The following is a 22,828-nucleotide window of genomic DNA, read 5'->3' on the forward strand; positions in this document are numbered from 1 at the left end:
GCGGCGGGGGCGGGGCGGGGCGGGGCCGGGGGCGGGGCGGGGCGGGGCCGGGGCGGGGCGGGGCGGGGCCGCGCTGCTGCCGGTGGTGGTTTTTTTTTTTTTAAAGACGCAGGCTGCTATCCTGACCCCCGCCCTGGGACAGGCTGTGCTTCTCATTCCGTATCGGGTGAGGTGGGGGAGGACCAGTCTACATTCTAAGTGGGTGAACCCCCTCGTTTAAAATGAATAAAATGCTTTTCCACTAAAGGTGAGAAAGGAGACTTCTGCAGACACAGAAGAGGCCGCCACCGTACTGCCCCCTCACAGCCTGCTGCCGCACACTCAGAAGCTTCACTCAACCTCACCTTATTCACTATTTGGCAACGACTAATGTTTGAGGCCTGGGAAATTTTTGATTTGAGATCAACATGAAATTCAAAGAACTATTGAGTTACCACTTTGTTTCAGGCATTGTGAATTCAAAGGTGAGCAAGCCCCACCCAGCCTCGAGGAGCGTACCCCGCCCCCTAAGGACGCCCGCTGATAATGCATCGTAGGGAGGAGTCCTGGAGGGAGGAGCGCTGCACCCTGGGGAGTCCGGGACGGCCTCGAGAGGGAAAGGTGTCACCTTGCGTCTTGAAGCTTATGCAAAAACTGCTCGGGCAGGTTGGAGCCCTTCTAAACAGAAGGGTTAGTTCTAGCGGAGGCTCCTTCAAGTATCTTTTCAGAATCTTTATGATCTTACCTCCACCAGCTTCTCCGACTTTATTTACTTTACATTCCCTCTCCAGTCTAATATCAAGCCATGAAGGACAATTTTTTTTTAAATTATTTCTTTGATGATTACATTTCCTTTTTTTTTTTTTTTGATTTTTATTTATTTATGATAGTCACAGAGAGAGAGAGAGAGAGAGGCAGAGACACAGGCAGAGGGAGAAGCAGGCTCCATGCACCGGGAGCCCGACGTGGGATTCGATCCCGGGTCTCCAGGACCGCGCCCTGGGCCGAAGGCAGGCGCCAAACCGCTGCGCCACCCAGGGATCCCTACATTTCCTTTTTTGTTCTCGCTTTCTGGACTGCTCCTTATGCAGATATTAGGTCATCCAGAGTGAACCTCTTATTTATTCATCTTCTTCTCGTCTACTTTTCAACTCTTCCTATTCTTGCTCCATCTTATAGGAATTTCTCCCAACTTTATCTTCCAAGTCCTACAGCTGAATTTTTCATTTCAATTATCATTTATTTCTCTCTATCCCTATTCCCATTCCCCCATCGGCAGTCATTCTGGCATGGTTTAGTGGTTTCTTTTTTTAAGATTTTGTTTTGAAGTAATCTCTACACCCAGTGTAGAGGGCTCAAATTTACTGCCCTGTTATTAAGAGTCACATTCTCTACTGGCTGAGCCAGCCAGGTGCCCCAATCTTGCATATTTAAAACAAATCTTTTTTTTTGTATGTATTTCCATAAGATGTATATTCTTGTTTTGCACCCATCTATTTTTTATGTATATAAAGTGTACCGTGGTATACATTCATATTCCTAACTTTCTCTCCACTTCCATTTTCTACTTCCTATCTTCCGTTTACATGTTCAGTGTTACAGCTGAAAATACTATTATATTAGTTTTCTGGGGTTGTTGTAACCAATTGCCACAAAGTTGGTGGCTTAAAACAACACAGCCTTGTAGGCCAGAAGTTCAACATCAATTTCACTGAGACAAAGTCCAAAAGGATCTCAAGATCTTTAACTTAATCATCTCTGCATGTTCCTTTCTTTCAAATAAGATAACGAGTTCTAAAGATTAGGATGTGGACATATCTTTGGGAGACATTATTAGCCTACTGCAAATATCCATTCATAATTTTATATACTCATCATAGACATACGAACACATTTGGAACCCTTTTATTTATAAACTATAATGGAATATTTTGTTTAAATGCTACTTCCTCAGGGAAGTTTATTCTTGGAGGATCTTTTTATCGGATATAGGAATATGGGGAGAGAGTTGTTATCTTTCAGCTTCTTCGGGACATGATTCTACTGATTTTGATCTCTATAATTTCTCATGAGAAATCAGTATAATTTTGCGTGTTACATACCTTTTTATTTTCCTGGCTGCTTTTTGGAATTTTCTCTTTGAGTTTCAATGGTTGACTTGTATGTGTCTAGGTATGCATGTATTTTTTTTCAAATCTGTATTTTAATTCTAGTTAGTTAACATATGGTGTAATATTGGTTGCAGGGGTAGAATTCAGTGATTCATCACTTTATGTACAACACCCAGTGCCATCACCCACTTAGCCCATCCCCTGCCCACCTCCTCTTCATCAACCCTCAGTTCTCTAGAGTTAAGGGTCTTTTATGATTTGCTTCCCTCTTTTTACCCCTTCCTTTGTATTCATCTGTTTTGTTTCTTAAATTTCACATATAGTGAAGTCATATTGTATTAGTCTTTCTCTGACTGATTTATTTCACTTAGATAATACACTCTAGCTCTACCCACATCATTGCAAATGGCAAGATTTCATTCTTTTTGATGGCTGAGTAATAATCCATTGTATCTATATATCATACCTTCTTTATCCATTCATCGATTAACAGATATTTCAGCTCTATGGTTTGGCTATTGCTGCTATGAACATTGGGGTGCATGTGCCCCTTCGAATCAGTATTGTTTGTATACTATGAGTAAATACCTTATAGTGCAATTGCCGGGATGTAGGGTAGTTTTATTTTTAACTTTTTGAGGAACCTCAAAAATTTTGCATTCCCATTAAGAGTGTAAGAGGGTTCCCCATTTTTCATCTCCTCACCAATATCCGTTCTTTCCTGAGTTGTTAATTTTAGCCATCCTGATAGATGTGAGGTGGTATCTTATCATGGTTTTGATGTGTATTTCCGTGATTTTGAGTGATGTTGAGCATTTTTCATGTTCTTGTTGGCCTTCTGGATGTGTTCGTTGGAAAAATGTCTGTTCATGTCTTCTGTCCATTTCTTAACGGGATTCTTTGTTTTTTTGGGGTGTTGAGTTTGATAAGTTTTTTATAGATTTTGGATACTAACATTTTATCAGATACCGTGGTATCTGATAAAGTGGTCATTTCCAAGTATCTTCTTCCATTCCATAGGTTGTCTTTTAGTATTGTTAACTATTTCATTCACTGTGCAGAAGCTTTCTATCTTGATGAAGTCCCAACAGTCCATTTTTGCTTTGATTTCCCTTGCCTTTGGAGACATAACTAGAAAGAAGTTGCTACAGACAAGGTCAAAGAGGTTACTGCCCGTGTTCTTCTCTAGGCTTCTGATGGTTTCCTGTCTCACATTTGGGTGTTTCATCCATTTTGATTTTATTTTTGTGTACGGTGTAAGAAAAGTAATCCAGTTTCATTCTTTTGCATGTGGCTGTCTAGTTTTCCCAACATCATTTGCTGAAGAGACTGTCTTTTTTCCATTGGATATTCTTTCCTACTTTTTCAAAATTAGTTGACCGTATAGTTGTGTGTCCATTTCTGGATTTTCTATTCTGTTCCACAGACCTATGTGTCTGTTTTGTGCCAGTGCCATATTGTTTTGATGACCACAGCTTTGTAATATAGCTTGAAGTCCAGAATTGTAAAGCTTCCAGCCTTGCTTTCTTTTTCAAGATTGCTTTAACTGTTCAGGGTCTTTTGTTGTTCTATACAAATTTTAAGAGTGTTTGTTTTAGCTGTGTGAAAAATGCTGGTGGTATTTTGATAGGGTTTGCATTAAATGTGTAGATTGCTTTGGGTAGTATGGACATTTTAACGATATTCATTCTTCCAATCCATGAGCATGGAATGCTTTTACATTTCTTTGTGTCCTCTTCAATTTCATAAATATTCTATAGTTTTCAGAGTACCTCTTTTGGTTAGGTTAATCCCTAGGTATCTTAGGGTTTTTGGTGCAGTTATAAATGGGATTGATTCTTTGACTTCTTTTCCTGCTGCCTTTTTTTTTTTTTTTAAGATTTTATTTATTCATGAGAGACACAGAGAGAGAGCGGTAGAGACACAGGCAGAGGGAGAAAAGCAGGCTCCACGCAGGGAGCCTGATGTGGGACTCGATCCCAGGTCTTCCAGATCAGGCCCTGGGCTGAAGGCGGCGCTAAACCACTGAGCCACCTGGGCTGCCCTTTTCTTGCTGTTTATTTTTGGTGTATAGAAATGCAACAGATTTCCACATGTTGATTTTATATCCTGCAACTTGGCTGAGTTCTTGTATCAATTCTAGTAATTTTTTGGTGGAGTCTTTTGGCTTTTCTACATAGGTCAGCTGCAAATAGTGAGTTTGACATCTTTCTTTTGATTTGGGTGACCTTTTGTTGTCTGATTGCTGAGGCTAGGACTTCTAGTAGTCCTTTGTTGAACAACAGTGATGAAATGGACATCCGTGCCATGTTCCTTACCTTAGGGGAAAAGCTCTCAGTTTTTCCCCATTGAGAATATTAGCTATGGGTCTTTCATATATACCTTTTATAATATTGTGGTATGTTCCATCTATCCCTACTTTGTTGGGTGTTTTGGTCAAGAATGGATGCTGTATTTTATCAAATGCTTTTTCTGCATCTGTTGAGAGGATCACGTTCTTATCCTTTCTTTGATCAACGCGGTGTATCACACTGATTGATTTGCAAATATCGAACCATCCCTGCAGCCCGGAATAAACCCTACTTGATCAAGGTGAATCATTCTTTTAATGTACTGTTAGATTTAATTTGCTAGTATCTTCTTGAGGATTTTTTACATCCATGTTCATCAAGGATGTTGGCCTAGCATTCTCTTTAGGGGGGTCTTTGCCTCGTTTCGGAAAAAAGCTGGCTTTTTCCAAACTCTAGAATGAGTTTGGAAGTTTTCCTTTCCTTTCTATTTTTTTTGGAACAGTTTAAGAAGAATAAGTATTAACTCATCTTTAAATGTCTGGTAGAATTCCTCTGGGAAGCCATCTGGCCCTGGAATTTTGTTTGTTGGGAGATATTTGATTACTGATTCACTTTCTTTGCTGGTTATGGATCTGTTCAATTTTTCTATTTCTTCCTGTTTCAGTTTTGGCAGTTTTTAAGTTTCTAGGAATTTGTCTATTTCTTCCAGATTGCCCAGTTTGTTGGCGTATGATTTTTCATAATATACTCTTATATTTGTTTGTTTTTCTGTGGCATTGGTTGTGTGTGTGGGAGGCGGGGCACTGTTACTGCTCTGGCTCTTAACCACACTAGCCCTATTAAAAAAGGCACCTCCTAACTCTGGGAAACGAACTAGGGGTGGTGGAAGGGGAGGAGGGCGGGGAGTGGGGGTGACTTGGTGGCAGGCACTGAGGGGGGCACTTGACGGGGTGAGCACTGGGTGTTATTCTGTATGTTGGCAAATTGAACACCAATAAAAAATAAATTTATTATTTAAAAAAAAGGCACCTGCAGAGCCTCCACTGTGTGTACTGTGCTGCTCCCTGAAATCCATCTGTCTTAATGGGAGGGGTGAAAAATGGGGTTGGCCCACTCTCTTCCTCAGAGACAGATGTTCACAATCACTGCTGTTCAGGAAACCCCCACAGAAAAGCAAACAATCTCCTCTCCTGTGTCCCAGGAGTCCATCGGATCCCTGCCTTCACCCTGTATCTACACTGTCCCCCTGCCTGGTGGCACACAGTGCTCCTGTGTTTTATCTCAGGTGCATGGCTGGATTTCAAAACTCCAAATTGTAAGGACCCAGCATGGTGTGGACCCAGGCCAATCCTCTAGGGGATGGTCTGTCCTTGCTGTGGTTGGTACTGGTTTGTCTGCAGAATAGCAGTTGCCAGACTGCTCCAGGACTTGGAGTTTCTGCTAAAGCATGACAAAAAGCTGGCTTCCAGGTTGGCTATCCTCAGGCATCTCTTCCTGTATGCTAATAAATGGGGCAGTTCAGTGGAGCCCTCCCACTCTTTAGTTCTCTGAGAGGCAATGCTGCTTCTCCCAGACACACTCCAAGAAGGGGAGAGCTATCTCTCCCAGCATGACCCAGGGGATCCTCAGAGGATGCTGTCTACTCCCCGGTTTCTGTCCTCCTTCTCCTTCCCAGAGCACTGCTGTGGCCACCAGGCTTGACGCTGGTGATGATGTGGACTTCTAAAACTTCAGCCCTTCAGCTCCACTGCTTGTAAAAAGTTGCAATAATCAGCCCCTCTCCCTTACCCATTGGTTTTCGGAAAGTGTTTTTCTTATGCAATCCCCTGAATGCTGCTTTATCTTTCTCTCTCTCTCCTCTGTGATCAGGGCTTTTGCTTCTCCAAGCGCCCATCATTCTTTTCTCCCCTAAATCACATCACTGCACCTCCTACCTTCCACAGTGTGGCCTCTTTTCTCTCTCTAGTTGGCAGTTTATTCTCTCAGTCCTCAAATGATTTCCTGGGTGTTCAGAATGATTTGATAATCATCTAGCTGTGTTCAAGGTTTGAAGCAAGCATAAAGTCCTTCTCCACCATCTTAACTCCTCCTTCTCTCTTATTCATACTTCTTGGGGTTCACTGAACTTCTTGAATTTGTAAATGTATGTGATTCATCAAATTTTGGAAGCTTTTGGACATCATTTTTCAAATATTTTTCTATCTCATTCTTTTGTCTCCTTCTGGCAATCCAATTGCATGTGTGTTAGAAGTATGTATTTAATTATACATATGTTAGGTTTTTAAATTTTGTCCCGCAGGTCATTGCAGTTCTATTTAGTTTTTTCAATTCAATAGTTTTTCTCTCTGTTCTTCAGTTGGATAATTTTAGACTGATCTAGCTTAAAATTCACTGAATCCTTCTTTTGTCAACTTTAGTCTACTGCTAGCTCTTCCAATAAATTTCTCACATTTTATTTTTCAATTCTAAAATTTCTTTTGATCCTCTTTTATAGTTTATGCTTTTCCTATTTGCTCGTTCATTATGAGAATTATTATTATTTTATTTTTATTTTTATTTTTTATTTTATTTTATTTTTTTTTTAAAAATTTTTTTTTTTTAATTTTTATTTATTTATGATAGTCACAGAGAGAGAGAGAGAGGCAGAGACATAGGCAGAGGGAGAAGCAGGCTCCATGCACCGGGAGCCCGACGTGGGATTCGATCCCAGGTCTCCAGGATCGCGCCCTGGGCCAAAGGCAGGCGCCAAACCGCTGCGCCACCCAGGGATCCCGAGAATTATTATTATTTTAAAGATTTTATTTATTTATTCATAAGAGACAGAGAGAAGCAGAGACACAGGCAGAGGGAGAAGCAGACTCCCTGTGGAGAGCCTGATGTGGGTCTCCAGGATCAGGCCCTGGGCTAAAGGCAGTGCTAAACTGCTGACAACACCCCCCCCCCCCCCCCCCCCCCCCCCCCCGGCTGCCCCGAGAATTATTATTTTACATTCTTGAGTACATTTTAATACGTGCTAAAATTCTAGTCTGCAATTTTAACATTTCTTAAAAGATTTTATTTATTTATTCATGAAAGTCACAGAGAGAGGCAGAGACAGACACAAGCAGAGGGAGAAGCAGGCTCCCCGTGGGGAGCTCGATGCAGGACTGGATCCCAGGACCCCAGGATCACACTCTGAGCTAAAGGCAAATGCTTGGGATCCCTCCCTGGGTGGCGCAGCGGTTTGGCGCCTGCCTTTGGCCCAGGGCGCGATTCTGGAGACCCGGGATCAAATCCCACGTCGGGCTCCCGGTGCATGAAGCCTGCTTCTCCCTCTGCCTATGTCTCTGCCTCTCTCTCTCTCTGTGACTATAATAAATAAATAAAAATTTAAAAAAATTAAAAAAAAAAAATAAAGGCAGATGCTCAACCACTTAGCCACCCAGGCATGTTAAAATTAGTTTAACATTTTGATTATTTTGGACTCAGTTTCAATATTGCCTTTTCTCTTGTGTAAGAGTCATGTTTTTCTGTTTTTTTTTTTTTTTTTTTTAAAGATTTATTTATTCAGAGAGAACGAGAGAGAGGCAGAGACACAGGCAGAGGGAGAAGCAGGCTCCATGCAGGGAGCCCGACGTGGGACTCAATCCCAGGTCTCCAGGATCACATCCCAGGCTGCAGGCCGCGCTAAACTGCTGGGCCACCAGGGCTGCCCTTTCTGTTTCTTATTACATGTAGTAGTTTTGTATCATATCAAGGGCATCATGAGTAATACATTGCAGGGACTTTGGATTCTGTTGGTTTCTTTCAAAGGACACTGATTTTTTTTTAAATGTCAAGAGTTAAACTTTGTATCTGTTTCACCCATAGGAAGTAGCTGAAATTTATGTGCATTTGTTTAGCCTTGGCAACGTTGCTAAGATTCTGCCCCATGAAAGTGTGGGTCAAAAGCCAGCCAGAGATTTAGGCAGAGTTAATATGTGGAATGGTGGTCTTCTTTTTTGGAGTCTCTCTTTTCCGGGATTTTTCCCCTCCCCTCCATTTCCAGTAGCTGTGGTTGCTCTAAACTCTGCCCTCTAGTTTTCCAAGAAGTAAAACAAAATTTTGACAATTAGTTACCCCATGTGGCACTGACTACGGTCTGTCCTTATACTAGAAGCCACAAAAATGGGAGGTTAGCCACTGCCATTTTTTTTCAAGTGTTGATCATCATCCTCATTGTCTGCCACCCCCTCAAGTTCTGTCTACTTTTGGTTACTGTTCAGTATCTTTAGGTAGTTGTCTGAAAAAAATTTTTTAGGCTTACTTTTGTTATCTGCAAGGTAGTTAGTCTTACAGAAGTTCCTAGTAGTTGTATTTTATTTAACTAATAACCTATGCTGGGTTGAGTGAGAAATCTCCAGATAGTCAGTGAGTTTGAGAAGCACTGCCTTATAAAACTTTTCACGAGCTGCTATAACCAAGATCCCTAAAACTATCCTGTTTCTACCATTCCTCAAACCTGATTGTTCAGTAAACCCTCTAATTCTCTGAGCCGTTCAATACTTTATCAGTAGATGCATTTTTTTAAAATGTTGGTCATTCAGTTGTATGCAAAGAACTGTAAATGATACAGTATTACCCAGATTTTCTACAATGAGTATGCTTTCTTGTCCTAATATAAGAAAGCAACTACTGGGGATGCCTGGGTGGCTCAGTAGTTGCACATCTGCCTGATCCGCTCAGGGCGTGATCCCTGAATGCCTGGATCAAATCCCACATCTGGCTCCTCACAGAGCCTGCTTCTCCCTCTGCCTGTGTCTCTGCCTCTCTCTCTCTCTGTGTATCACGAATAAATATAATCTTTAACGACAACAACAACAACAAAAAGCAACAACTGTCATTTACAAATAAGGAGATCATCTATAACTTGGATACACAAGAGGGAAGTTGGCATCAGCTATAACTCAGTGTCATGTGCTGAAGTCATATGATACCAGAAAATGGATACAGCGGACTGCCAAAGTGTTCAGCATTTACTATTATTAAAACTTTTGTTGCAAAATGATAGCATAGAATGTCCAAATAAAAAGAGTCTTTAAGAACATCTCATTCAATTCCCCACTATATTTTGCAGATGAGGCACTTGAGGATCAGAGACTAGAAGTGTTTTGACCAAAGCTACACAATGAAAAATGATAGAGGAAAATCAGCATAAAGAATTCTTGAATCAACAGTCTGCCCTTTAACTTCATTGCTGGGGTTAGAACTGGTTAGGTGACTAGGAGTTTTTTCTCTCTCTTTTTTTTTTTTTTTTTTTTTGAGTTTTTTCTCTCTTTATTGCAGTTCTAGTTCTAAGGACGGGAGTGGTCCTGGCTTTATTCCAGTGGTTCTCTAATAAAAACTGCGGTTATCAAACACATTTTAGAGCATCAGGATCCATTTTTCAAAAGAAATGTTACACAGCAGCAGAACTAGTCTAGAGAAAGTAACATTGGAGTCTGGAGTCCTATAAATTCAGGTCCTCCTTATATCCCAAGTGAATGCATTTAACATGAATTTAGGATTTGTTCTATTAGCCACTACTCTTTTTCATTTATAAATTAGCTATGTTGCTGATTTATAATTAGTTTATCAATAAATTTTAAGTATTATCTCTAATTATCTTCCTCAGTATGGTTTAGTTCCCACAAATTCTGAATCAGCCCCGTAGCAAGCAGCCACAGCACCCAAAAGGCTCTGGGCAGCATCTGGTAGCAATTAAAACAAGGACTTAGAAAACATTCTTAGTAAGACTTATGAAAAGGTAGATGAGCATCGCACAAAATCCTCAAAATATGTAAGCTGTTAACAACATAGGCTTCTTATTTGGCTTTTCAATCATCTAGCTCCATTCTCTCCTATAACCATTTCCCCCTTAATAAGCTAGGTTTTCCAATTAAAGTCCTTCCTTACATATGAACTTTACAAGCTATGACCCGCTGCCTTTATTAATTTATTCCATTCTTATTCATCTAGTTTCTTATATTCATTTCCATTTTCTTCCCTCTTACCAACTTTTATTTCTCCTTTGATTCTTCCCTTGAAATAATAGAATTCTATCTTCTCTGGCCCAAACCTTTCTTCAGCTACAGCTAATTTTCTACAGTATATTTAAAGCCACATACTACATAAGGCAAGACTAGACCTATATGTTCCTGAGCTGCAGCAGGAATATTTCCTGAGTTTTATCCTATTTCTTAGCTACCATTTTCATCCATTAGGCCTATCTTCTATCCCAAAAGGTAGGGACATTTTAAACATTTTCAAATTAAATGTGTTTTTCTTTTAAATGTGGTTTTCTGGGATGCCCGAAACCTGCCACTAATTCCCAAGAGATGCTTATTTATCTAGCTCTAGTTCTGTAGTTATCTGTAGTTCTCAACATGGCTTTCTTTTAGGTATGCCATCTACTCAGTTGCTCCTTTAAAGTGCTGGGCAGTTTAGGGCAAGAGAAAGTAACATTTAAGAACCTTTCTATATGTTTTCATATGAAGTTCTCTATAAGATAAATAACTATATTTACAGGCACGGTGGTAAACACTTTAAACAACCATCACATTTAATCCTCACAAAATATTATACTATTATCAAGATTTTGCTGGCTCAGAGTAGTAATTTGCCCAAGGCCACAAAGTGAGCTAAAATTTGAACTTTGCTCAGCTGCTCCCCACCACTGGAAGATAAAAAATCTTTAATGAGGCCTAGCCCAGCTTCTCTTCCCAGCTCTGGTCTTCTTGCTATTCAATGCAAAGATCTTTTCTGTCATTTAATGTGTCCTGCATCTCTTCTGACATCTGTTCTAGGCTGAACTGTGTTCACCTGAAACACATATGTTTAAGTCCTAACCCCTAGCACCTTATATCAAGACCCTATTTGGAAATAGGGTTGTTCTAGATGTAATTAGCTAAGATGAGGTCATACCAGAGTAGGGTGAGCCCTTAATTCAAGCTTAACTGGTATCCTTGGGGTCAGTTAAGCATTGGATTTTGGCTCAGATCATGATCTCCGAGTCCATGGGCTCCCTGCTCAGTGGGGAGTCTTCATTTCTCTCCTCCTATGGTCACCCCACACACCTCTTGTGCTCTCTCTTACTCACTCTCTCAAATAAATAAATAAAATCTTTAAAAAAAAAAAAAGATAAATGGTATCGGGATGCCTGGGTGGCTCAGGTTTGAGCATCTGCCTTTGGCCCAGGGCTTGATCCTGGAATCCGGGATCAAGTCCCACATCAGGCTCCTTGCATGAGCCTGCTTCTCCCTCAGCTTATGTCTCTGCCTCTCTCTCTCTCTGTGTCTCTCATGAATAAATAAATAAAATCTTTTATAAAAAGATAATTAATATCCTTATAAGAAAAGAAACATTTAGACACAGCTACGGAGGGAGAGAACATCACATGAAGACAGAAGTATGCTGCCACAGCCAAGGAACACCATGATTTCTGGCAAACCTCCAGAACCTAGGAGAAGGGAATAAATAGATTCCCCCTCACAGCCTTAGAAGGAACTAACTCTGCAGACACCATGATTGCAGGCCACTTGCCTTCACAACTGTAAGACCATAACTTCTGTTGTTTAAGTCACCCAGGTTTTGATACTTTGTTATGGCAGTTGTAGCAAACTAATAAAACATCTACACTTAGGACAGGAACACAAGTTTCTACGTTCTTTTTCTGCCTCACACTGCAATACTACTCCCTTTCTCCATGTATGCAACTTTTTAGCACAGTGAAGTAGATCCAGTTGCATTGTTCCCAACTTCAGATGTGAAGAGTTGTTGAACTCTGTGATCATCCACATTTGGGCAATCCTTCAAATGGAGAGGGGTTGGAACCATGAGATTTAAAGTCCACTGCACTCAAACACCAGTTTTTGCATTTATTAGCTGTGTGACCTTGAGCAACTCTCTAAGCTTATATCCTTACTTTGTTCAAGGGGGCTAATGCCACCACTACATATAGGGTCTCAAGGACAATCAAGGGAGAAAATATAATAATTTTAAAATAAAAATTATTATTTATTGTTCCTAAAACAAACTTTAGAATTTACCTTTCATGGGTATTTCAGATGCACATTTGTGTACTTTCTAGGAGTATTATAATGTGCTGGTATAAGAGTGACTCTGGCCTTTAGTCTCTATGTAGTATTGTCTTCCACTTTTGGCGATATCTAAAATGGAGAGGAGGTAACCTGAAACAACCGAACAAGGAGAATTTATATCAAAGAACCCTTGAGTCACCTCAGGGTCCATTACATTTATTCCTAGGATTAGAAACAGCTATATGCTAGAACTTCAGAAAAATATGTGGGTCTGGTTCTAAGGAAAGAAATTTACAAATGATAGAAAAGATACTTAGAAGGCGAAATATTAAGGTATAGGCCCATGATATCTGAGTCTACATAAAAGATTACCAGCTGCTAGAAGACAGGTAAGAACAACATAAGATGCACTTAATTGTTTTCCTCTATATAGATACATTGCTTAGAAATGATTATTTCCCCCCCTTATGTTTCTTGAGTATTCACCATATTCTCTGCCTTCTATCTAAGATTTGTTTTGGGGGAAGGAGAGGGGAGGAAATCTTAGATGAAATCTAATGCTTAGCACATTAACTTTTATTAACTTTAGATAATTAGAAATTGCTGAAACCACCAAATTCTTTCTTGAAAATGCGAGTGTAGTATGATAACTTCCAAAAAAGCCCAGGAGGGTATTAGAAAGCCCTCTCCTTCTCTCTCGTCCTTCCTTAGAACCCGCTCATTTGTTGTTTTCCCATTTCAAATGCTGCCGCAGCCTCAAATCCATCTTCATCTTTCCACATCACCCCTATCCTGTAAGCCCCATGCCATTTTGTACCTTCCCTGTGGCCTTTGGATATTCAAATCTTAACCCTCCCACAACTGTGAGAGTAGCAGAAATAAATCTCATTCTTGTAAACTCTGCAGCTTTTAAAAAATAAATTTATTTTTTATTGGTGTTCAATCTGCCAACATACAGAACACCACCCAGTGCTCATCCCGTCAAGCGCCCCCCTCAGTGCCCGTCACCCACTCACCCCACCCCCCGCCCTCCTCCCCCTCCACCACCCCTAGTTCGTTTCCCAGAGTCAGGAGTCTCTCTCCCTTACTGATATTTCCTGCTCATTTCCCCTCCTTTCCCTTATAATCCCTTTCACCATTTCTTACATTCCCCATATAAATAAAGTATACGATGTTTGTCCTTCTCCGATTAACTTCCCTCACTCAGCAGAACGCCCTGCAGGTCCCTCCACGTGGAAGCACATGGAGGGTGTCCGTCGTTTCTACGGCTGAGGAGTATCGCCCGTGCATAGCCCACAGCTTCTCTCTCCATCATCTTTCGGCGGACGCCGAGGCGCCCTCCACATCCTGCACAGCCACATCCTGCAGTTTCAAAGCAAACGTCTGAAAGGTGACTGAATCAACAGCTCAGCGAGCAGCCTCCGAGGATGAGCTACCGACAGGAACCAGAAGCCCGACACTTCCCTATGAGAGGTCCGCGAGCATCAGACACAAGCGACCTGCACAGCCGTGTCCAAGCCCAGTCCCCTGCGCTGCCCCCGCGTCCCCTGTGGCCGTCCGGGCCCGAGCACACGGCTGCGCGCGGACTGGCGCGGGGGCTGCTCGCGAGCGGCGGGCGAGGAAGAGACCGAGGACACGCAGCCGCATTTCGTGTGTTTGCGTTTTGAAATGGAGGCAGGGGAACGGCTGATAAGCGCGAAATCCAGAATGCGGCCTGCCCCCGGCAGAGCGCGGTCCCGGGCTCGGGGCTCCGGCCCCTCCCCCGCCCGCGCTTCCCCGAGGCTCGGTCCTCGCCACCGCATCCGTCCTGCGGCGGGCGCCCCGCGGGCGTGTCGGAGGCACCCGCCGAATCCTGTTTGCGCGGGATCACGGACTTAGGGGACGATGCACCGTCAAAAAAAGAAAGAGGACGACAAACCAGGGTCACCTGCAGAACGACATTTAGAGGGACGGGGACGAGAAGGGCGGGCGCGCCGCGCGGGAAGGCCCAGCTCGCAGGGTCCACGGAAAACCACGGCGCACAGCGGCCCAGGCACCGGCGGCGGGGCCGGGCAGGCGGCGCAGGAGCGCGCTGGGCCTCCTCGCGCGCCGTAGGACGAGCTCTCGGGGCCTCTCGGGGCCTCCGCAGGCCACGCCCCCGGCCGGGAGGCCGAGGCGAGGCTGCCCGCGTCGGTGCCTGTCCGGAGTGCTCCGGCCTCAGAGCCGCCTCCACCCGGAAGCAGAAATCCTCGGGCCTGGCACCTCCGGAGCCAGCCCCGGCAAGAAAGGCAGCGCACATGCGCCTCGGGGCCTGGGCAGCCCTTAAATACCGGCCTGCGCGCGCCTGCGGCCTCTTTCTCTGCGCCGCCGAGCCGCGCGGAGGCGGAAGCTGCTGGTGAGTCGAGCGAGGTGGGGGTAGGAGCCCTGCTCCTGCTGCTCTTGGTCAGGGTCGGGTTTCGGCTGACTTACTTAGTCACCTGGTGTTTGTGTGCGTCTCCGTTACAGTGCAGTCAAGATCCGGCTACACTCGTAACCCACCGCCATGGCCGAGGAAGGGTGAGGCCGGGGCGTCGGGGGGTCGGGGCGTCGGGGTCGTGGTGCGGGCTCAGGGGGGCTGCAGCCCCCAAGGCCACCTCGCGGGGGACGGAGCACAATTCGCTGGCGGTTTTGACTTGGTTTGGTGCGTTTCAGCATCGCTGCTGGAGGTGTAATGGACGTCAATACCGCTCTGCAAGAGGTGCTGAAGACCGCCCTCATCCACGACGGCCTAGCACGTGGAATCCGCGAAGCTGCCAAAGCCTTAGACAAGTACGTGTGTCAGTCTCAATACTGTGGGTTGGAACCGGAGCAAAACTGCAGCCGAGGGAAGAAAGCGCGAAGTTCATGGTGTTAGCACAAGAGTTCTGAGTGACATCGTCCTACAGGAAACCTAGGAAAAGGTATCAGAACTCGGATACGTACAGCCCACAAAGCGGTGGGTTCCTGTTTTGAGTGGGAGTAAGCGTTTGACGTTTTAGCCAAAGACTACAGCGTTTGGATGATGACTTGAATCGTCGGATACCCCTTCACTCTTGATGAGTGAGACCTGAGCAGTCTGACAAACCTGTAGGTTGCGGGACTAATTTCGCTTTAAAGGACAGCTAGGAATCCTCATTTGGCAGTTTGCAAAAATTGAAGTATGAGGTTAAAGTGGGGAATTTCAAGCTATTGTGGAAGTAGCTGGATTGTTGGGAGAATTCAGAAGGTAGTAGCTATAGAGGTGAACACGTGAGAGACGCTGTAGATATATCTGCTTAGTTTTGGGGCTAGTTACGTTGGCCAAAACAACTGCGTGTATTAACGATCTGAGCTGAATTTTAGCGCACTTTAAGAAGTTCTTAAGTAATTTTAAGTCTGTTCAGCTCACTTTGGTGTAGACTGGCCACTTGAATCCACTGAAAAGAGCAGTTGGAAGCCCTTCAAGTCCTGGTGTGACTCCCCTGCAGTATTTGTACAGTGGTGCCGCGCGGTATTGTGTTCCTGGGCCAGTAACCGGTAACAACTCTTAAGCGTGGTTAGTTTCATACAACAGCTTTTAAACGTGTATCTTTTCTTGGCTTGCAAGAAAGGATGACAAAAGTTTGTGAACTGATGGTACATAAACCTAGTATTGGGGAGTTACTGAAAGCTTGATCCTGTAGATGGATATGTGCTCTTTAACAGGTTCTGCAAACTGAAGGAGTTGTATCTTCCAGTGGGTGTTGCTTGTTTGGCCACTGTAGTCGTTGCAAAGATACATACCTCCCTTATGAAGTGCCAAGAGAGTAGATTCAGACCTGAGATTAAGATTTCTCCTATTGGATTTTGCATTTCAGGCGCCAAGCCCATCTTTGTGTGCTTGCATCCAACTGTGATGAGCCTATGTATGTCAAGTTGGTGGAGGCCCTTTGTGCTGAACACCAAATCAACCTAATTAAGGTAAGTTACCCATTTAATTTGATTTATCTGAATTGTTAAGAGATACCTTAGTGTAATGAAAATTGAGCCACTTAGAGTTGTCTGGATTAATGCTACTTTATCCTATCAGTAAATTTTGTAAAGAGAGTCCCTGCTTAACTGGTGTGGAACATCACATAAACTTGGTATGTTGGACTGTGCTGAAGCTAGTTACGGAAATGTTATATTCCTGTGGAATTGCTAATTTTGGGTGTTGGTACAGAGTGAGAGCATATTCTAGGTGGTATTGGTGCTGTACATGATGACAACTGGCTCCCTCTACTGAACTGCAGTGAGGAAACTGCCATGTCACCCTATCTGATTACAGCTACCTTTTGGGTCTGATTTATTGTCAGTATTCATTTCTGGCAACTAATCCAGTGATTTTTTTCTTTTAATTCCACTCAATAGGTTGATGACAATAAGAAACTAGGGGAATGGGTAGGCCTCTGTAAAATTGACAGAGAGGGAAAACCCCGTAAAGTGGTTGGTTGCAGTTGTGTGGTGGTTAAGGTAAGTCTGTATTTTTCTCTGGGATGAATGTTGTGCTGGGAAGCTGCGTGTGTAGGGTTTTAATTGTTAAAAGTCAGGAAAGTCAAAGAAATTTGTGATTTTCAATATTTAAAATCCCTTTTCTACCTCTCAGAAAAGGAAAATAAGCTGCAATTAAGCCAGCCAATGAATCTGCTTACCTGAATATGTTTCTGCAGAAATTTAAAAATTGCTGGCGATAGTAATGCCATGTTACGAGCCTTAAAGACACTGAAGTCCTTAAGGTCCCTGAAAATGGCTATAAGAAATTTTAGTGTTGGGAAACATTTTCCTAAGACACAAGCTAACTTTAACTTTGTAAAGCTTCACCATAACTAGTGCTAACAACTTGGTAGAGTTTCTAAATGTTTAAAAAATGGTTTTTGTTTATTTTTTTAGGACTATGGCAAAGAATCTCAGGCGAAAGATGTTATCGAGGAATACTTCAAATGCAAGAAATGAACAAATAAAAAACTTGGTTTTTGTTCCTCACCTGCTTTTTGTTTATTTGGGGGCAGTAAAATAAGGTCTCTGTTAGCAACAAACAAAAGATAATCCTTGTAGAATTAGCAAAGTAACTAACTGGAAACCTGCTACCTCTCCTGATTTCTAAAGGAAAGCCTACTCCAACCACTCAAGTGTGGGTAACTAAAAACAATGACTTACAGATAGCCTTGCAGTGATTGTGACTGCCAAGGTTTCCTAGATGTCATTGATCAAGACTAAGGCTAGGCAGCCTAGGACCTAGAGGAAATGGGCCGAGGCTGGTCAGTGTGGTTAACCTTGGCAGTCCTACAATTTGGCGGCAGGTTGAAAAAGTTGAAGTCAAACTGCAGTTATGGGCAGGATTGGATTTAGGGTATGGGACATAGTAGAGGATGGCCAGAAGTGATTAATAACTGGACATGCCTATTAGAAAAGGTCTGTCCATGGGGTTTGTTAACCCTTGGTGTTAGATAAACGCTAATTAAGCACAGAGGCAGGATGTGCTTTGATACGCTCAAGTCTCAATCCCAGGGAAAGGTGATTACCCATGTATTTCAGGCCTGGACCAAGTTACTGTGAGCATGAATTAGCCACGTAGGATTAATAGTGTTGTAATCTTAAACCCTGCCAAATTGCTGCCTGGGGCACTTTGAATCTCTACCCTAGTTTCCCAGTATTGCTGTTTAGTTAAGGGGGCACATGTGTGAACTGGAGCCAGATCTGGTTTTGAATGCTCACTTGTTGAATAAGCCCTTTTCTAAAGCCTGCCTTTGGAGAAATAGCCTCTACCATCCCTGAAAACTGCTGTTCTCTGCCTGGTAGATTTACTGTGGTGGAATGAATGGCCTCAAAAGCTGTATAGAGTTAAAGCCGTGAATAATGTACCCAGGGGTTCATCTACCATTAAGTGTCAACCTGAGCTATCGAATTTCTAAGCAAAGAGCTTTCTGTTGCTCTGAGTTCTGGCTTATGTCAACATCTGTGAAGCAAACCATTTTTTATTCTGTTATCTGGCACTGTTGGAAGATGTTGATGGAATAGCAAGAACCTTTACCAACTTTGAGGCTTAATGGTTTGGGGGGTTCTGAAGTTCATGCTAGGGGGAATGGCCAAGTATAGCGCTCTTCATTTTTTTTACTAGACTCCCTTTTGAGGGTAGTATGGAGAAAACTAAAACTGCTCAGTATTCTGTTGTCCCGCTAAGATAAGCAGTGCAGCTTTTTTTTTTTTTTTTTTTTTTTTTTTTTTTAAGATTTTAGTTATTCATGAGACCTAGGCAGAGGAGAAGCAGGCTTTATGTAGGAAGTCTGATGTGGGATCCTTGGGTCCAGGATCACACCCTGAGCCAAAGGCAGACCCTCAGCCACTGAGCCACCCAGGCATCCCAACATTGTTTTTTGATCTTTGCATCTCCATTGTCCTCTGGGAGAAAACCCAATCTCTTCAAGGAATACTCTTGTCCTTGATACAGCTTTCTCAAAACAGGTACTACCCTACTGTGGCTGTTACTCAAAATCCTGCTACTCTGGATGATACATCCATGCTCTCGTTTGCTCTTGGCTTCTGTCTTCTACTAAAGGTCAGTGTGACCAAAAAGACCTCATATGGTCAAATCCAGTTGCATCACAGCGTTTTCCTCTTCCCTCTTGCTGGGATTTTCTCCTATAACTTTGCCATCCATAAATGAGTGCATCCACACTTCCTCTTCAGTCTTTTGTTTCTCCCTTTGCACTGTGTTAGAACCAGAGTTGGGCTCTGGCCCATTTCTATGCAGCCTTCCTGGTACATTCCTGTAGGTTGATTTCCTTTTATTTCTAAATCAGTTATTTTTGAACAATGGTAGACAAATGATACATTCTAGGGAGCGCCTTGTGAACACCCACTTGAACAAGTTTTGTATGTTAAAGTGAACGTAATCACCCTAAAATGTTTTCGTTAGAGAAGTTAACTAGCATATCAGGCTCTCTACCAAGCGTTCTCTATTTTCTTCCAATTTTCAAGGCATTGGCATCTGGGGTCCTCTGCTCCTGCTTCTACCTTGTATGGTCTTCAAGCTCTTTGCTGCAGTAGCCTTTCCGCTAACTGATGCTGTGAATCACTGCTCACTTCAGGTAACATCCACACAGCTCGGAGAGCAGGAGTTTGAGCTTTATGCTTGAAGTATAGTTTTCCCTACCTGGCAGTCTACTTCAAAACCCAGTTTAAGTGTAACTTCATCCCTAATGGTTGTGACCTGTCTACAGCTTTCATGGGATTCACAGCGGAGCTCCTCCATGCTGAAGTACCAAGGCAGAAGCAGCTGTCTTCGTTTTTTACTGGGAAAAATAATTCTGTGAAACCAGTTGGTCTCAGAATCTTGACCTCTCATGGACCTAAGCCAAGCACTTTATACTGTTAACTGGCTCCTATGGTCAGTCAGTGAGACCTGGACATTCCTGTTCACTTTGGCTATAATAAGAAACCTCCAAATCAAAGACCTCCCATTTTCTTTGTCCTTACCTCTGTTTTTATTTTTGCTTGGTCTTGGTTTAATTAAAAATTCTATTACATGTATTTTTGGTAAGCCACTTTTAAGTGCTTTTAAAAAAGAACCAGGACATCCGCAAAGGAATTAACAGGGCTGTATTAAGTCAGTGTGTTAAAAAACAGGAATTTGTTAGTAATATTTAACTAGATTGTGGAAGCAGTGAAGCCATTATGCAGGCAGAAGTGTTACAAGTCCTAGAACAGTGTGGGAGTATCAGTTTGAAGACTAATCTAGTCCTTAAGATGGAGCTTGAATTTTTCTTTTTAGGTGAGTATACGTATAGAATTAGGTTCTGTTCAAGGGATATGTTTAAGCATTTAATACTTTTTGCTGTACTCTTGAGACCTAGAGGAGGAAGATAAGGATATTTAGCTAAGGAGGGGAAATAAGGGGACAGCTTTCATGACTCCAGGTTGGTGATGGGGCAGGCCTGGGTTGGTGATGGGGCAGGCCTAGAGGGGTGAGGCATTGTCTTCCCAGTCAGGGTCCTCAGCTCACTCTACAAGCCAGAACAGAACTTGTAGGCAGTAAATTCCAGAAAGAGCAGTGGAGGCATCATGGCTCCACTGATGGTTAAGGAGAGAAGCCACTAGGCTCACCTTCCTGTAGAGAATCTATTGGTTAAAGTATGACTCATTTCTGGTGGCTGGCCAGGTGCTGGGGGGCAGAGGGATCATGGAGGTCAAAATTGAAGATTAATCTTTCAAAGGGTTGTATTTGGGACTTGGGTTACATAGTCTTGCCTCAGAATGTTCACAAGGATTTGGACTGGTGCTTGCTCCCGAAGGGAAAAAAAATTGTGAGTCCTTTTAAAACCTGGATTATGTTTCAAATAGCACAAGCACACCTAAATTCAAACTGCTTTATCACAAGAAAGGTGTTTCAGCCAGCTTTTTTTTTTTTTTTTTAAGATTTTATTTACTTATGAGAGACATAGAGAGGCAGAGTCTTAGAGGAGAAGCAGGCTTCCCATGGGGAGCCCGGTGCAGGACTCCATCCCAGAACCCTGGGACCATGCCCTGAGCTGGAGGCAAGATGCTCGACCACTGAGCCACCCAGGTGCCCCTCAGCTAGCTTTCTATCTGAAACCTGTATTACCTAACCACAGTCTGCTGATGGAAGTTGCATTACAATTTGGCTTTTGCTTGGAAAGACTTAGAAATGAGGAAGGTGATCTTGAGGATTCCTTATCTATACAAAAGGGACAATTTTCTCAGCTTTCTCCTGGTTTGCATGAAGCATCCCTTCAGTATGCCTTTGCTTTTGGTCTTTGACTATCATCACTGCATTCCGAATTTGCTGATTTCCACAGCAAATAGGCTTTGGAAAGAGAAAGTGCCAAAGAGGGGAGAGAGAAGTACTATTACAGGTAGGAAACCGATCTCTTTCAAGTCTCTTTATGAACTAAACTGGATGTGAAATATGTAGAGGTAGAGACACTAGTGATCATCCTGTAGTCCTGACAACCCAAGAGGTTGTATGTTAATTTCTCAGTTTTTTTTTTTTTATTAAGATTTTATTTATTGGGCAGCATGAGTAGGTGGGGAGGGAGCAGCAGACCCCTTGCTGAGCAGGGAGCTTGATGCGGGGCTCTATCCCAGGATCTCAGGACCTGAGCCAAAGGCAGAGCTCAACTGACTGAGCCACCCAGGTGCCCCAACTTCTCAATTTTTGATGATAAAGGAAAAAAATTGTACAGCATCAGTTCAGAATGCCCGTAGGTAAGAGCACTCATTTATTGTCTAATAATAATAATGATTAAGTAAAATGTATAATTAATGGGATATCATGGTACCTAAAACATAGACAATATGAAGGACATTTGTTAATGTATTTTAAAAGAATATTCAAAATGTACAATAGGACCACATTTTGTAAAAACAATAACAAATATAAGGATATACAACAAGGTTTTAGTGGTTTCTGAAAAGGTGGATATTTTGGTTTACCTTTTGCTTTTTTTCCTTCAACATGTATTGCTTTTGTAATAAAACCTATTTAAGGAAATGAGATAATGGTATAGGGCTCTCTTGGGGTTAGTATTAAGTACCACTAATATACAAGTTAAAAAGAATAATGCTTTGTGAACAAGTGCATTTATTTACTTGTCCAGTAAAATTGGGTAAAACACAAGCTTTAAAAGGCTGAACTTAGACTTAGCCAGCAGAGGGCAGTAAGAAGCTGGTGCCTGGTGAGGGACCTGTCTGCAAACCAGTCAGACAAGCACTAAGGACAGTGTTCCTTTCCACAGCACTTACCCTAACATCGAACAGAGACAAAACTAGCGTGGCCCCTGCACAAGGATGACATGCAAATTCGTGAAGCAGCAGTAACTATAGCAGGCTCCCCGTAGGGAAAGCTGCTCCCGCTCTAATATTGTTGGGCTTTAGTTTACTAGTTAGGCTGCATTCACTTTTTGCCTTGCTATTGCAGAATCTGCGATCCCTGGCCAGGGAGGTTGTTTTCCTTATGTCCCCGGAAGCTGTCAGTAGAGGTGACTGCGGTTATTTTTATATGCAACTAAGAAATTGAAACTCTGCAACACATTCCTGGAGGAAAGTTTTGAGTCCATAGTTGTATGCTTCTGTTAAACTCCTCTTCCACTACACTGAGATTTGTCTAGAGTCACCTGAAGGCCAGAAGGTTGCAGAGTAGGCCGATTGTGGAATATGGGCAGAATTTGGAGAGTATCACGGCAATAGATGTATTTTGGAGATTACAGTTCACATGGTAGCTCCATGGAAGCATTGACTTTGTTCTGTGCTGTGTCTCTGGCCTTGAACAGTACTGATGTGGTAGGCACTTGGATATTTTCTCTTGGATAAACAGATTTGACCTGCCTATCTGTATAGTAGGTTAGTTAATTTGTGGGTTTTCTTTACGGGCTTAAACTCCACAGCCTCTTTTGCTACT

The 22,828-nt window shown here is 42.8% G+C and overlaps 1 protein-coding gene and 4 non-coding genes across 5 annotated transcripts; all 5 read left to right on the forward strand.

Moving 5' to 3' along the window:
- Positions 1 to 14,685: 14,685 nt before the first annotated feature.
- On the forward strand, positions 14,686 to 17,394 carry RPS12 (ribosomal protein S12). The gene is made up of 6 exons (XM_041746164.1): positions 14,686 to 14,791; positions 14,902 to 14,952; positions 15,088 to 15,204; positions 16,251 to 16,353; positions 16,783 to 16,884; positions 17,302 to 17,394. Exons 2-6 carry the CDS (start codon positions 14,939 to 14,941, stop codon positions 17,362 to 17,364), a joined length of 399 nt encoding a protein of 132 aa, XP_041602098.1. The 5' UTR covers positions 14,686 to 14,791; positions 14,902 to 14,938; the 3' UTR covers positions 17,365 to 17,394.
- LOC121486002 lies at positions 15,428 to 15,499 on the forward strand. The gene has a single exon (XR_005986487.1). It is a non-coding gene; the product is annotated as a small nucleolar RNA SNORD101 (small nucleolar RNA).
- Positions 16,624 to 16,700, forward strand: LOC121486025. Its single transcript, XR_005986507.1, has one exon. It is a non-coding gene; the product is annotated as a small nucleolar RNA SNORD100 (small nucleolar RNA).
- On the forward strand, positions 17,040 to 17,169 carry LOC121486013. Its single transcript, XR_005986496.1, has one exon. It is a non-coding gene; the product is annotated as a small nucleolar RNA SNORA33 (small nucleolar RNA).
- Positions 17,395 to 22,150: 4,756 nt separating the features above from the next.
- On the forward strand, positions 22,151 to 22,253 carry LOC121485983. Its single transcript, XR_005986472.1, has one exon. It is a non-coding gene; the product is annotated as a U6 spliceosomal RNA (small nuclear RNA).
- The last annotated feature ends 575 nt before the right edge of the window (positions 22,254 to 22,828 follow it).

Source organism: Vulpes lagopus, chromosome 2 (assembly GCF_018345385.1).
Source record: "Vulpes lagopus strain Blue_001 chromosome 2, ASM1834538v1, whole genome shotgun sequence".
NCBI classification, from domain to species: Eukaryota; Metazoa; Chordata; class Mammalia; order Carnivora; family Canidae; genus Vulpes; species Vulpes lagopus.